The sequence below is a fragment of the Clupea harengus genome, chromosome 12 (genome assembly GCF_900700415.2).
Source record: "Clupea harengus chromosome 12, Ch_v2.0.2, whole genome shotgun sequence".
NCBI lineage: Eukaryota > Metazoa > Chordata > Actinopteri > Clupeiformes > Clupeidae > Clupea > Clupea harengus.
In genome coordinates, this window is record NC_045163.1 from 26,016,395 (window position 1) to 26,027,581 (window position 11,187).

The 11,187-nt window shown below is 45.2% G+C and overlaps 1 protein-coding gene across 3 annotated transcripts; it reads left to right on the plus strand.

The window, feature by feature from the left end:
* The first annotated feature begins 34 nt into the window (after positions 1-34).
* Positions 35-7,302, plus strand: fstb (follistatin b). 3 transcript variants are annotated; one of them, XM_031578074.2, is made up of 6 exons: positions 35-1,663; positions 2,435-2,626; positions 2,865-3,065; positions 3,218-3,442; positions 3,904-4,134; positions 6,137-7,302. In XM_031578074.2, exons 1-6 carry the CDS (start codon positions 1,579-1,581, stop codon positions 6,232-6,234), a joined length of 1,032 nt encoding a protein of 343 aa, XP_031433934.1. In that variant the 5' UTR covers positions 35-1,578; the 3' UTR covers positions 6,235-7,302. The 3 variants fall into 3 exon arrangements, with proteins under 3 accessions (XP_031433934.1, XP_031433932.1, XP_012676590.2); XM_031578072.2 differs by having other exon boundaries at positions 40-1,663; positions 2,847-3,065; XM_012821136.3 differs by lacking the exon at positions 6,137-7,302 and having other exon boundaries at positions 1,561-1,663; positions 2,847-3,065; positions 3,904-4,246.
* Positions 7,303-11,187: the final 3,885 nt, after the last annotated feature.

Below are 11,187 nucleotides of genomic sequence, written 5' to 3' on the forward strand. Positions count from 1 at the left end.
TTCTCATGTAAAGTAGTATGTATTGTTACACCATGCTTTTTATTGCTCTTAGCTTGACTGTTCTCTCCCTTGGTACGTCGCTTTGGACAAAAGCGTCTGCTAAATGACTAAATGTAAATGTGAATTCTCCAGTGTTTAAACTCAGATATGAAATGAACAGTAAACACGACATGTTGTGTGAATAAGCTGTAGAAGTCCTATATGTTCTATCGATCATCATGTTCTGAGTTATTTATTGTGCTATGCGCCTGTCTACGCACGGCTATATGACTCTTTTTTTCTGTGAGCTCTTTTGGCGCCAGCAGGTGTCTCCAGTTCAGAGCGACTGTGATTTGCATCCAGACCTCGAGTAACCCTGTGTTCACTGCAGTCGCATATAAGCTTAACGACACAAAGGCTAGCCTACTTTGGCCTATGTAGCCCATATAGTAGGCTGTCAGGACAGTGGACATTTTCTAGTGGTAGTCTATAAATCATTACGTCATTCCTGAAATAGACGACCTTCAATGCATCACTCTGAAGCATATGTAGTCTGTGTTCCCTTCCAGAGCAAGTCAATAAAAAAAAATCTAAAAAACAATTCGAGATGCTGACTGACTGAAAAGCTCTTTGTCAAGGCACTGCAACTTTTTTTTTTTACGTTAGGCACAGACATTGTAATTCTCTCTGTCTACCGGCAGAGGGGTCGTTGTAACGCCTTCAGTTTTCTATGTAGCATCGTCTACCTGCGCATTACCTCAGTACACTCGTGTCTACTACCTGAGGAGCGTGCTAAAGGATTCTGGTCTATTGCGCCACAAACACTGTAATATAATACCTTTGACGATTCCACAGCCTCTTTTGAAACAGGATTTGTTAGGCTATATTTGCTAGTTTGACCCGGGGGAGGACCAAACAACTGTCTCAACTATTATTAGCACTCCGTGTCCCCCTCTATTACTATCAGTAAGAATTCCCTGTAATGGCCCACCTTTGAGGATGAATGCTCATTAGTTTGGGTGGGAATATTCTTCTACGTCAGGCCAAATCACATTAAATGTATGCCATTTTTATGACCCACAAGCACCTCTTCATCATGTAGTTCAAAAAGATATCCTAAAGACTTTTATCTATATTCACCTATTTCATAAACAAGCTCTGTAAGTCGCTGATGAATTTACAGTGGCTGTCCTCAACCGTTCCCAGAGACTGCCCCCCTGATATGCACATTAAATACCCAAAGCAGAGATGCAAATTAATTTGGTCCTTTGCAATCCGTCGGTCTAAAGAGGTATGTCTGCAATCAGAAAAAAACAGTCGGTAAGTCGCCACGACTGTCGCCAAACACTTCTGTTCGTCAGGAGAGTCGCAAGCCCCATAAAGTCACCTGATATATTTTGGTGAAGGGAACTTTTATAATACTTCCTCCACCCCCCACAACTTTGAAGACCGCCCACCTCAGACATTCGGCAAGAGACCCTCACATAGATTTAAAAGCGAGTCAGAATCCGGCTGAATGACAGTCATTGAGTGCAGGACATCGTCAGCAGAAATCTCAGCTGGCTATCTTAGTCGCTCACACGTCCCACTTTGCCGAGGATGCTACAGTCACTGCAGCTCCGCCAAAGCGTCATCGCGCTTTTCTTGTGGTTCGCTCATTTTATGGATGGACACAAAGTGCAAGGTACAGTGCAGTTGCTATGACGGCGCATGATATGGCTTAACACGACTAATAATATGGAAAAGGGTCATTTTATGTAATTAGAGTCCTCCATGCATGTTAAAACGACACAGCCTTTGAAATGTTAAAGTTTGTATCACCGCGCATCTCGTCTGGCAGTTTGGTGGACAGAACTAATTCAGTTATTCAGAGTGCACAAACGTGAATATAGTACAATTATGTTGTGGCAGAAAACGCGAGGAGTTTGCTGATTACAAATGTACAGACGCTTCTACACAACGCGATCTGTTTAGAACTCAATTCAGTTATGTCTAAAGTAGACTAGTTTTTTTTTATGATTTAGACAATTTATCAGGTTGAGACATATGTTGTGTGAGAAGTCAGATAGCGGGCACGGAGTTTGAAGTCATTTCCAATTTACTATTTACTAATTTCTAAGTTACAGTAATAATGTCTGTGTCACAGTAATTCACAAGCTAGAACCGTGCCATAACAGCGAGTCAGTACGTCTCTTTCTCTTGGAATTATTGCGCGACTGAGGAGCAGCCTACTTCGGAATGCTGAGTTGTCTTGAGAAGTTTTGCGCAAGTGTTTTCAGTAGCCTGTAGGCTACTAAAGATCCGTGTGTAATTCACAAACAGCCCACTCTCATTCCATAGGCTGATTATGACTGTTAACCTAATTAACATTAACAAAATAATAAGAGACGGACGATGCGTTTTTGAGGCTTGCTCCCCAGTGAGGAATAAGGGACCTGTTTTTTTTTTTTTACAGCTGGCAATTGCTGGCTTCAGCAAGGGAAGAATGGAAGGTGTCAAGTCCTCTATATGTCTGGGATGAGTCGGGAGGAGTGCTGTAGGGGAGGCCGCCTGGGAACGGCATGGACCGAGGAGGATGTTCCCAACAACACTCTTTTCCGGTGGTTGATCTTCAATGGCGGCGCTCCGAACTGCACACCATGCAAAGGTATGTAAAATATGAATGCGTAAAAATATGACAAGTTGACGTATTACGCATGAGCCTTGGCTATAACATAATTACTATTCAAAATGTAAACTTGAATAAGACAATAATAACCCTCCACTTAGGATGGTATGATATCCATGCACAAAGATGACCTCAATGATGACCTCAATGACCTCACTAGTGGGCTGACTGGTAGTTCAATTCTCTCTGATTGATTTAGAGACATGTGACAACGTAGATTGCGGTGCAGGAAAGAGGTGCAAGATGAACAAGAGAGACAAGCCACGCTGTGTCTGTTCCCCCGACTGCTCCAACCTTACCTGGAAAGGCCCAGTGTGTGGCTCAGACGGCAAAACATATCGCAACGAGTGCGCCCTCCTCCGGGCACGCTGCAAACGCCACCCGGACCTCACCACCCAGTACCAGGGCAAGTGCCGAAGTAAGTGCCCACCCTGAATGCCCCATGTTTCATGCCCCCTAATGCCCCCATGTTTCATGCCCCCCCATAGAAACCTGCCAGAACAAATACAAGCCAATGATTAAGCTAATGATAATATGGTCAGTGCATGCACAATGCATATGTCGCCACAGAAACGTGCCACGACGTGCAGTGTCCAGGAACCTCGACGTGTGTGGTGGATCAGAGCAACAGTGCCTTCTGCGTGACGTGCAACCGCCTGTGCCCCGAGGCCTCGCTACCGGAGCAGTACCTCTGCGGGAATGATGGGATTGTTTACGCCAGTGCCTGTCACCTCAGGAGAGCCACGTGCATCCTGGGAAGATCCATCGGAGTTGCCTACGAAGGAAAATGCATAGGTGTGTGAGCCCTGGGTAATCTTATCTGGCCCCCCTGTAAAACGTCAACTAGTAGAGTCTCTTGGTATTGCTCTTGGCCATACTGCCCTACGTGCAGTCATTCCTTCGACTCTGATCACCCGTAGCTGTACTCGCCTGCCATTGAGTTCTGTTTCCACTTAACATGTGTTTTAGATCTGCTCTTTATTCTCAGTGCTTTACCATGGAGGGAACAAAACACATATTAGATGGTGGTGTTAGATTAGCACCATTTCAAAGCAGTGCAATAGTATTTCGCAAGCACGGATAGACATCTTGAAAGAGTCCATGCTTGTAAGACTTCATTGCATCAGTGCTTCCTGCAGATCACCACTGATCTTCTCACAGCCATTTATGTGCGCGGAAAACGGCAAAATACAGTTGAAATGGAAAACGTCAGCGTGCGCAGTAAGCTCTTAACGCTGTTGTTTTTCTCTCTGAAGATGCCCGGTCGTGCGTGGACATCCCGTGTCGCAGTGGAAGGAAGTGTCTGTGGGACGCACAGAGCGGCCGGGGTCGCTGCGCCGCGTGCGAGGAGGTGTGTCACGAGGGCAACGCTGGGGAGAGTGTGTGTGCCAGCGACAACAGCACCTACCCCAGTGAGTGTGCCGTGAAGCAGGCTGCCTGCGAGAAGGGCCTGGTCTTGGAGGTCAAACACTCTGGGTCCTGCAACTGTAAGTAACGGGGGAAACAGAAACAGAACAGAGCTTAACACACAACAAAAGTCAAATTGGAATTACAAACAGAACCCCAAAAGAAAATGTCCCCCCCCCCCTCTCTCCAATTCCTCACCCACAAGCCACCCCCCCCCCCCCTTCTCCAGACACACACAGACACAGACACACACACACACACACACACACACACACACACACACACACACAGCCCACCCCCCCCCCCCACACCCACACACACACACACACACACACACACACACACACACACACACACACACACACACACACACACACACACACACACACACATCCCACCCCCTCCCCTTTCCAGACCCTTCAAAAACACCAAATCCCTGGTGTTGACCACAGGGCACCAGAAGGAAATGGACTTTTTTGGAAAACAGCTGTGCTTGTCCCCTTCCGTGCTCTGTGACTTTCCTTATTCATCACTATTCGGCAAAACAGGACAATAAATCTATCACAGATTAGTCGGATACATTGATTTTGGAGAGGATTCGGGATGAGAGAAAAAAGCAAACCCTGAGATGTTTCTACTTCATTTGTAGTGTCAATATTTGTGTATTTGAGTTATGTGGTATTTTCAATTGGCCGCTCTAAATCATGTCATCATGCCTCATTACTAAAGGTTCAGTTCTGGGCAAATGTACACAGAAATCTCCGGAGTGACACAAAACAGGATTGCTTTCAGACATCCAAAATGGACACACAGTGCTCTCAAGGAAAAGTGTGTCACAGTCTTCCTGATGTAAATAGGGACCGTAAGTCCTCGAGTTTACCTTTATCACACTCTGAAACTTGCTGCATTTTTTATGATTCAAATACTGATGATAATGATGATGCTGTGTATGTATGTGTGTGAGAGAGAGAGTGAGAGAGAGAGAGAGAGACAGAGAGAGAGAGAGAGCGTGTATTATTGTATGGTGTGTATGGTAGTGTAGCAGAATTCAGATTGAGTTATCTTTGCACAGATATTGTTGGTAGATATTGTGCAACACCACAGCCCTAGAGTGGTCATGTTACTACTGTAATGGCATGTAAGGGGAGGAATTATTATTATTATTATTATTATTATAATTATTATTATTATAAGTAATTATGTACAAATCCTCTACTCCACTGGTGTTTTAGGGCTCTGACCAGTTGAGACCGGTTTCTGTGTCGGTGGTGTAGTTTCTCAGCACCAGAAAAGATTATAAGGGAAAGCTTATGTGTGTGTGTTTCTGCTTTCGTTTTTTATTGTTTCAAGTTAAACAAAACATTCTGCTGGCAAAATTGGCTGCCTTAAAACGAAACAGGAATCAAAAAAGAAGCAACAATGAAAAATGAAAATGAAAAACAGATACCTGCAGCACCCCCCCCCCCCCCCCCCCCCCCCCCCCCCCCGGTCCACGGGGAACCAGCTGGACTCACCAATGCCAAAATGAGAGCCTCTCTCTCTCTCTTCTCTCTCTCTCTCTCTCTCTCTCTGTTTCTAGGCTTATAGGCCACGGAACCTACAGACCCCCACACCCCCCAAACCCTGCCTCTCCCTCCCTCCCTCCCTCCCTCCCTCCCACCCAGTTCTGCTCCACGCTCCGCCCTGCAGGCCCTTGTGTGAAATGGCATTGCGTAATCTTACTCGCCGCTGTTCGCCAGCAGAGTGAAGCGAGCACACAGCAGCAGCGGCGGCAGCAGCAGCAGCAGCAGCACAGCCAGTAGAGTGCAGAGAGAGGGAGAGAGAGAGACAGAGAGAGAGAGGAGACAGAGAGAGAGAGAGAGAGAAAGGAGACAGAGACAGAGAGAGGAGACAGACAGAGAGAGAGAGAGAGGAGACAAAAGAGGCCACAGCAGCCATTGCCTCTTGTGTCGGAAGAGTGAGACTGCTGTGGTCAGCTGACATGATGCCACAGCTCTGTACATGCATACATAGTTTTTTGTATATATATACAGTCTATATATATATATATATATATATATATATATATATTCCCTCATGTAGCCCTCTCTGAAGAGCTGGAGGAGGATGAGGAGGATGAGGAAGATGAGGACCAGGACTACATGGATTATAGTTCTGTGTCTCCCCCTGTGATTGGATAGTCCAGCCATGCTAACAGGACCCTGAGATCTGGCCAGCAGAGTCGTGTGCATAACTGTATATACTGCGTATGCTTATTTATTTTCAATGGGAGGAAACAGACGCATTCATGTCTCATTGTGTGTTCTGGATGTCTATTTATAATACACATTGTTTTTTTTTCTCATCCTATTTATACATCTGCAGTGTCTGACTGACTGTATACGTATATCTCACGATTTGTATATTACCCTCTAGAGAAATATTATTTATTATGAGGTGCAATGCTACCCAGTGAACAATAGAAGTCTTTGGTAAGCTGTATGTTGCCTATGTGGTGATCTGTACAAATATGGTATGCTCTTGTGTTGGTCATTTCTATCTCTGGTCTTTGTGGAAGTGGAATACAACGTTAACTTGCATGTGGTTTATTTAATGGAAAATCTGATGCTCACTAATAAATGTATGTCTGGTGTGAGAGGTGGATCTGTTTTTGTTTACAAATCAAAGCTGACCAAAGTGGCTTTGTTCATTTTTTTTTTCTGATGCATCTTATGTTTTCTGTTTCGAAGCGTTTCTGATGCATCTTATGTTTTCTGTTTCGTAGCGTCTCATGATGCATCGTATGTCTTCTGTTTCGTAGCGTTTCTGATGCATCGTATGTCTCCTGTTCCGATGATGGGTGATATTATGACACCACAGCAAGTTTGTGTTCTTTTCTAAATGAAATCGTTAAAGAAATTTTTTTTTTTTCCGGCTCCATACTTTGGTCGTCTAAAATGTGCCATTGATAAAGCTTGAACACCATGTATGCCGATTCTTATGCAGTCAGTGTTCTGTTCCATACACTGCAACAGAACCACAGTGGTTTATCATGATGTACAGGTGTTAACTCAATATCAATCTTTGCATTCTATATTTTTTTTCATTAATATATATTTTTTCTCTTTATGTATTTTTTAATGTTATAGATCAGTTATAAATTTATAGTTTTGTATTTTTTAATGTAAATGTGTAATGTATATAAATGGTTATGACGCTATTTGTAAAGCAAAATACAGTCATACAGTAATAAAAAGTGTATTCCATGAGACTTGCACATTTTCTTTCCTGATTGTATCTAGCTGACAAACTCAAAACCATGTTTTAGTTTCTTTAAAAAAAAAAAAGACTAGCCCAGGGCTTAGCCATAGCTTATTTGCACTGGTGTAGCGCTACCTTAGCTAACTTAATTAGCCTTGACCTTGAGGATTAGCTCTACAGCGGCCCCCAGTCAGTAACTATGGGCAGGGCGTTATCCTGCGCTCGTGGGAAGTGGGTTACCTGAGGGGGTGGCCACACAGTCGCTAACAGTCAGCAGCAGTCCTCACAGTAGCCAACACAGTTGTCTGGCTAGTAAGGCAGAAGGGCGGGGTGGGGGGGCTAACTCATTTTGCCAGGAAGCTGCACCGCCATAGCTAATTGGCGAGGAAGACAAACACTCCCATGCCTGTCCTGTTTCATTCCTGTCTTGGCTGGATGGTTACAATTAATCAGGGAATTCTTGGAGGTCTGCGTTTTAAACGGGCCATGTAGGAGTTTTCACTGGTTCGTTAGCAGCCGAGTCGGTAACGCCACATTTGCCCCCCATCCCCACCCCCCACCCCCGCGACATCCCAGCGGTCAGCCCAGCTGGGCTTATCAATCTTCCATTCTGTGTTGGAGTCAGTGCCTTAAACACGACTGGTACAGACCTCTGCCATGCTTGGCCACGGCGGAGCACATAGCTCTCTGTGAGAAGCTGAGTCAGCAGAGTGAGGTTTGGCTCGTCTGTCTGTACTGATATCTCCGCGTTAAAAAACGAGGGGGGTGGGTGGAGTGGGTGGGTTGGCGGCGGATGGAGGCATCAGGGCTGCCCACTACCCTGCCAGGCAGCATCTGCGATGGCTCAGGAGACTGAGCGCGGATCTAATCACATTTCGCATTACTACAGCCAGCGAGATTGTTATCAGACCATGCTGTGGGACAGACCGTGTCTGCGTCTGTTTTGGAAAATCAGAAAAAAAAAAACAGATCTCAGCCTCCATAACAATGTTAAAAGAAAAGCTGACGTGTTAGTAGAGAGAGGATTTGTGTGTGTGTGTGTGTGTGTGTGTGTCTTCTTCCCATGGTGTTACTGGCTTCAGTGACAACACTATTGTCCTTGAAGTCAGGGAGGGAGGCTGCCCCAAGTCTAGTCACTTGTCTTGTTTCAGTGAGAGGAGGGGTGATGGTAATATCAATTCAGATGAGTTCAACCAAGGACACCATCTTTTTTAACCACCTTCTTTTTCTTTAGAGAATAGGGTGTGTGTGTGTGTGTGTGTGTGTGTGTGTGTGTGTGTGTGTGTGTGTGTGTGTTGGGGGGTTATTATAACAGCCTCACACACACCACGAGGTATTGAAAGGGGCGTTCCTGTAAACAAACAGTCTCCACAGTCTGAGGTGTTAAGAACTCATCCAGAGTTGGCAGGCAAAAGCAAACATTTCTTCTTTTTTTTTCTTTCGGTCCTCTTGCTCTTTTTTTTGTGCAAATGACAGTTTCCCTTACCACCCCCCCCCCCCCCCCCCACCCCGCCCCCCCCCCTCTCCTTTTCCACCAAACTCTCAACAGACAGGGCAGCGAGGGCTGGCTATCCCCTTGGGTCGTTTCCTGGTGGTGCCAGGGTGTGTGTGTGTGTGTGTGTGTGTGTGTGTGTGTGTGTGTGTGTGTGTGTCTCGCTACATCCCGGGCAGACAGTTGTCCAGCAATCCCCTGCTGGGAGGCTCCCAGGAGTTCGATAGGAACGTGCGAGCCGGTCAATGCCTACGAGACAGGCACACACACACACACACACACACACACACACACACACACACACACACACACACACACACACACAAACACACACACACACACACACACACACACACACACACAGTGCCAGGCCGGTCAGCCGAGGTCTGTGCGCTCACAGCATGTCCAGCCGCGGCTGAAAATAGAATAGACTTCGGGGTTGTATTGAAATTTCTCCGCCGCTATCAGTGCAGTGATCAGAAACAGGCCATCTCCTGGATGGGACTGTCTGTGTGGTGTGTGTGTGTGTGTGTGTGTGTGTGTGTCTGTGTGGTGTGCGGTGTAAGCACATATACATGCGGGCGAGCAGATGGACAAGTTCTGTTAGTTTGCCCTGCTGCTGTGCTGTGCATGAAAGACTTAGCCATAGACAGTGTCTTTCTGAGTGTTAACAAGTAGAATACATTCAGGCCAAGCGTGCTAGGGGCAGGGGGTGGGGAGGCTGTGGGGAGGATGAATCTGGCTGCCTATAGGATTTAAGGTCAGGCAAGTTCACGGCCTTTCGTTTCAGCTAATTTATAAGTACTAACTATGGCGCGGGACCTACAATCCCAGTCAAAGGACTCCCCGAGGTTTGCAATCCATTAAGCACTGCTAATGGAACATGTTACAACGTTCTTAGAAAAATGCTCTCAAAAGTTCAGCGAGGGAGAAAGCATAATTGGCAAGAGAGCTCACCGCTTGTTGGCTTTGAAACGTGATGATAGAGACACGCCGCATATCATCACGCCGATTGTTGCCATTTTCTTTCGTTAACGAAAACATATTTAGGGAAGACAATGGAGGCCTATGGGAAAGAACGCTCCTCCCGCCGGACAACAGTCCACACAGCGCGCCCCCAAATGAGCCCCGCATTCCTCGCTGCACCCCACTTTGATGGGCCCGCCGACATGAATGACCTTCACGAACATGAGAGGAACGAACATGTTGTTCCCCTGTGTGGTGAGCCTTTTAAAATCAACACGATGTAGGGTCACACATTGTGTACGGTTCATGAAGACACATAGAACACAATGGGAAACTTTTTGGAGCATGTGAGGAACGTTTAATGCTTAAAATGTTAAAAAAAAAAAACAGTGTCCACATATAAAACCTAAACATGCGACGCTCTCTTTTGGTTGCTTACATGACTGGACTCTCAAATGACTTCATGAATATAAATATAAAGAGAATATCTTAACATTTGCATACATGAAACTCGGCAAATAACTCCTATCAAATGATCTCCAGAGTTTTAGGCAAGTTCTCTTTCAATCGGTATTTTAGCTAGTTAACTTGATATATGTCAATGTCAAATATATATGTCAAGTATTACAGAGTGCACAGCCAAAGAGCAGACAGCCTTAAACCTTATGCATTATACAAATGTTATAGACATCTATGTACATCCTTGTGTCTTAATTGACACATCAATATATCAGTTATGACCATAAACGGCACATTTCACATAACTCCCTACAGTACTAACCATAATTAAACAAAAATGTACCATTTTATCAAAACTAAAAGAGTGATTAATGCTCCCTAGTAACAAAGAAATAGTTTAGAATTGCTATTAAAAAGTGATTATGTTCTCACCTACAAAAAACTTTGAGAGGTAGGCTCTCCCTCGCTATCCAGGTGTAATGGAAGGGAAGGAGAATTGACTTTTTTAAAGGAGATTAGCGTAATGCTCACCGCCAGACCGCCGCTGGATGAAAGGAAGAACAGATTTAAAGTTTCCGTCTTGCAGACGGCTTTGTGAAGTTGTTCAGACATGGTTAAAGTTTAAAGATTAATCCGGGCCGCTCATCTGTCTGCATACTAATATTTGTCTGGGGAATAGGGGGAGGTGGCAGAGCAATCTGAAAAAGTCTTAAAACGTCCCTTAAAATACAAATGTCTTCCCAGCCAGACACAATATCAGATACACGGGAGATTCGTTTTCCCCCCTCGAAGAGCACCTGCGTCGCCGAGATTCAGATTCATTTCATTTCATTTCATAGACTCTTTGTGTCTGTGGAAAAAGTTTCTAGGCCTTCCAAAAATGTGAGTCTGGCTATAGTAACTATTGGGGGAAAAAAACCCTTGAGTGTGTGTGTGTGTGTGTGTGTGCGTGTGTGCGTGTGTGTGATGATTAACT

What these genes read in the sequence shown, in the direction of transcription:
- fstb (XM_031578072.2), top strand. Translation starts at nt 1,579, where the DNA reads ATGCTACAGTCACTGCAGCTCCGCCAAAGCGTCATCGCGCTTTTCTTG. An exon ending in CTACGAAGGAAAATGCATAG is followed by an intron (nt 3,443 to 3,903) that starts GTGTGTGAGCCC and finishes TTCTCTCTGAAG; the next exon opens with ATGCCCGGTCGTGCGTGGAC. An exon ending in ACACTCTGGGTCCTGCAACT is followed by an intron (nt 4,135 to 6,136) that starts GTAAGTAACGGG and finishes TCCCTCATGTAG; the next exon opens with CCCTCTCTGAAGAGCTGGAG.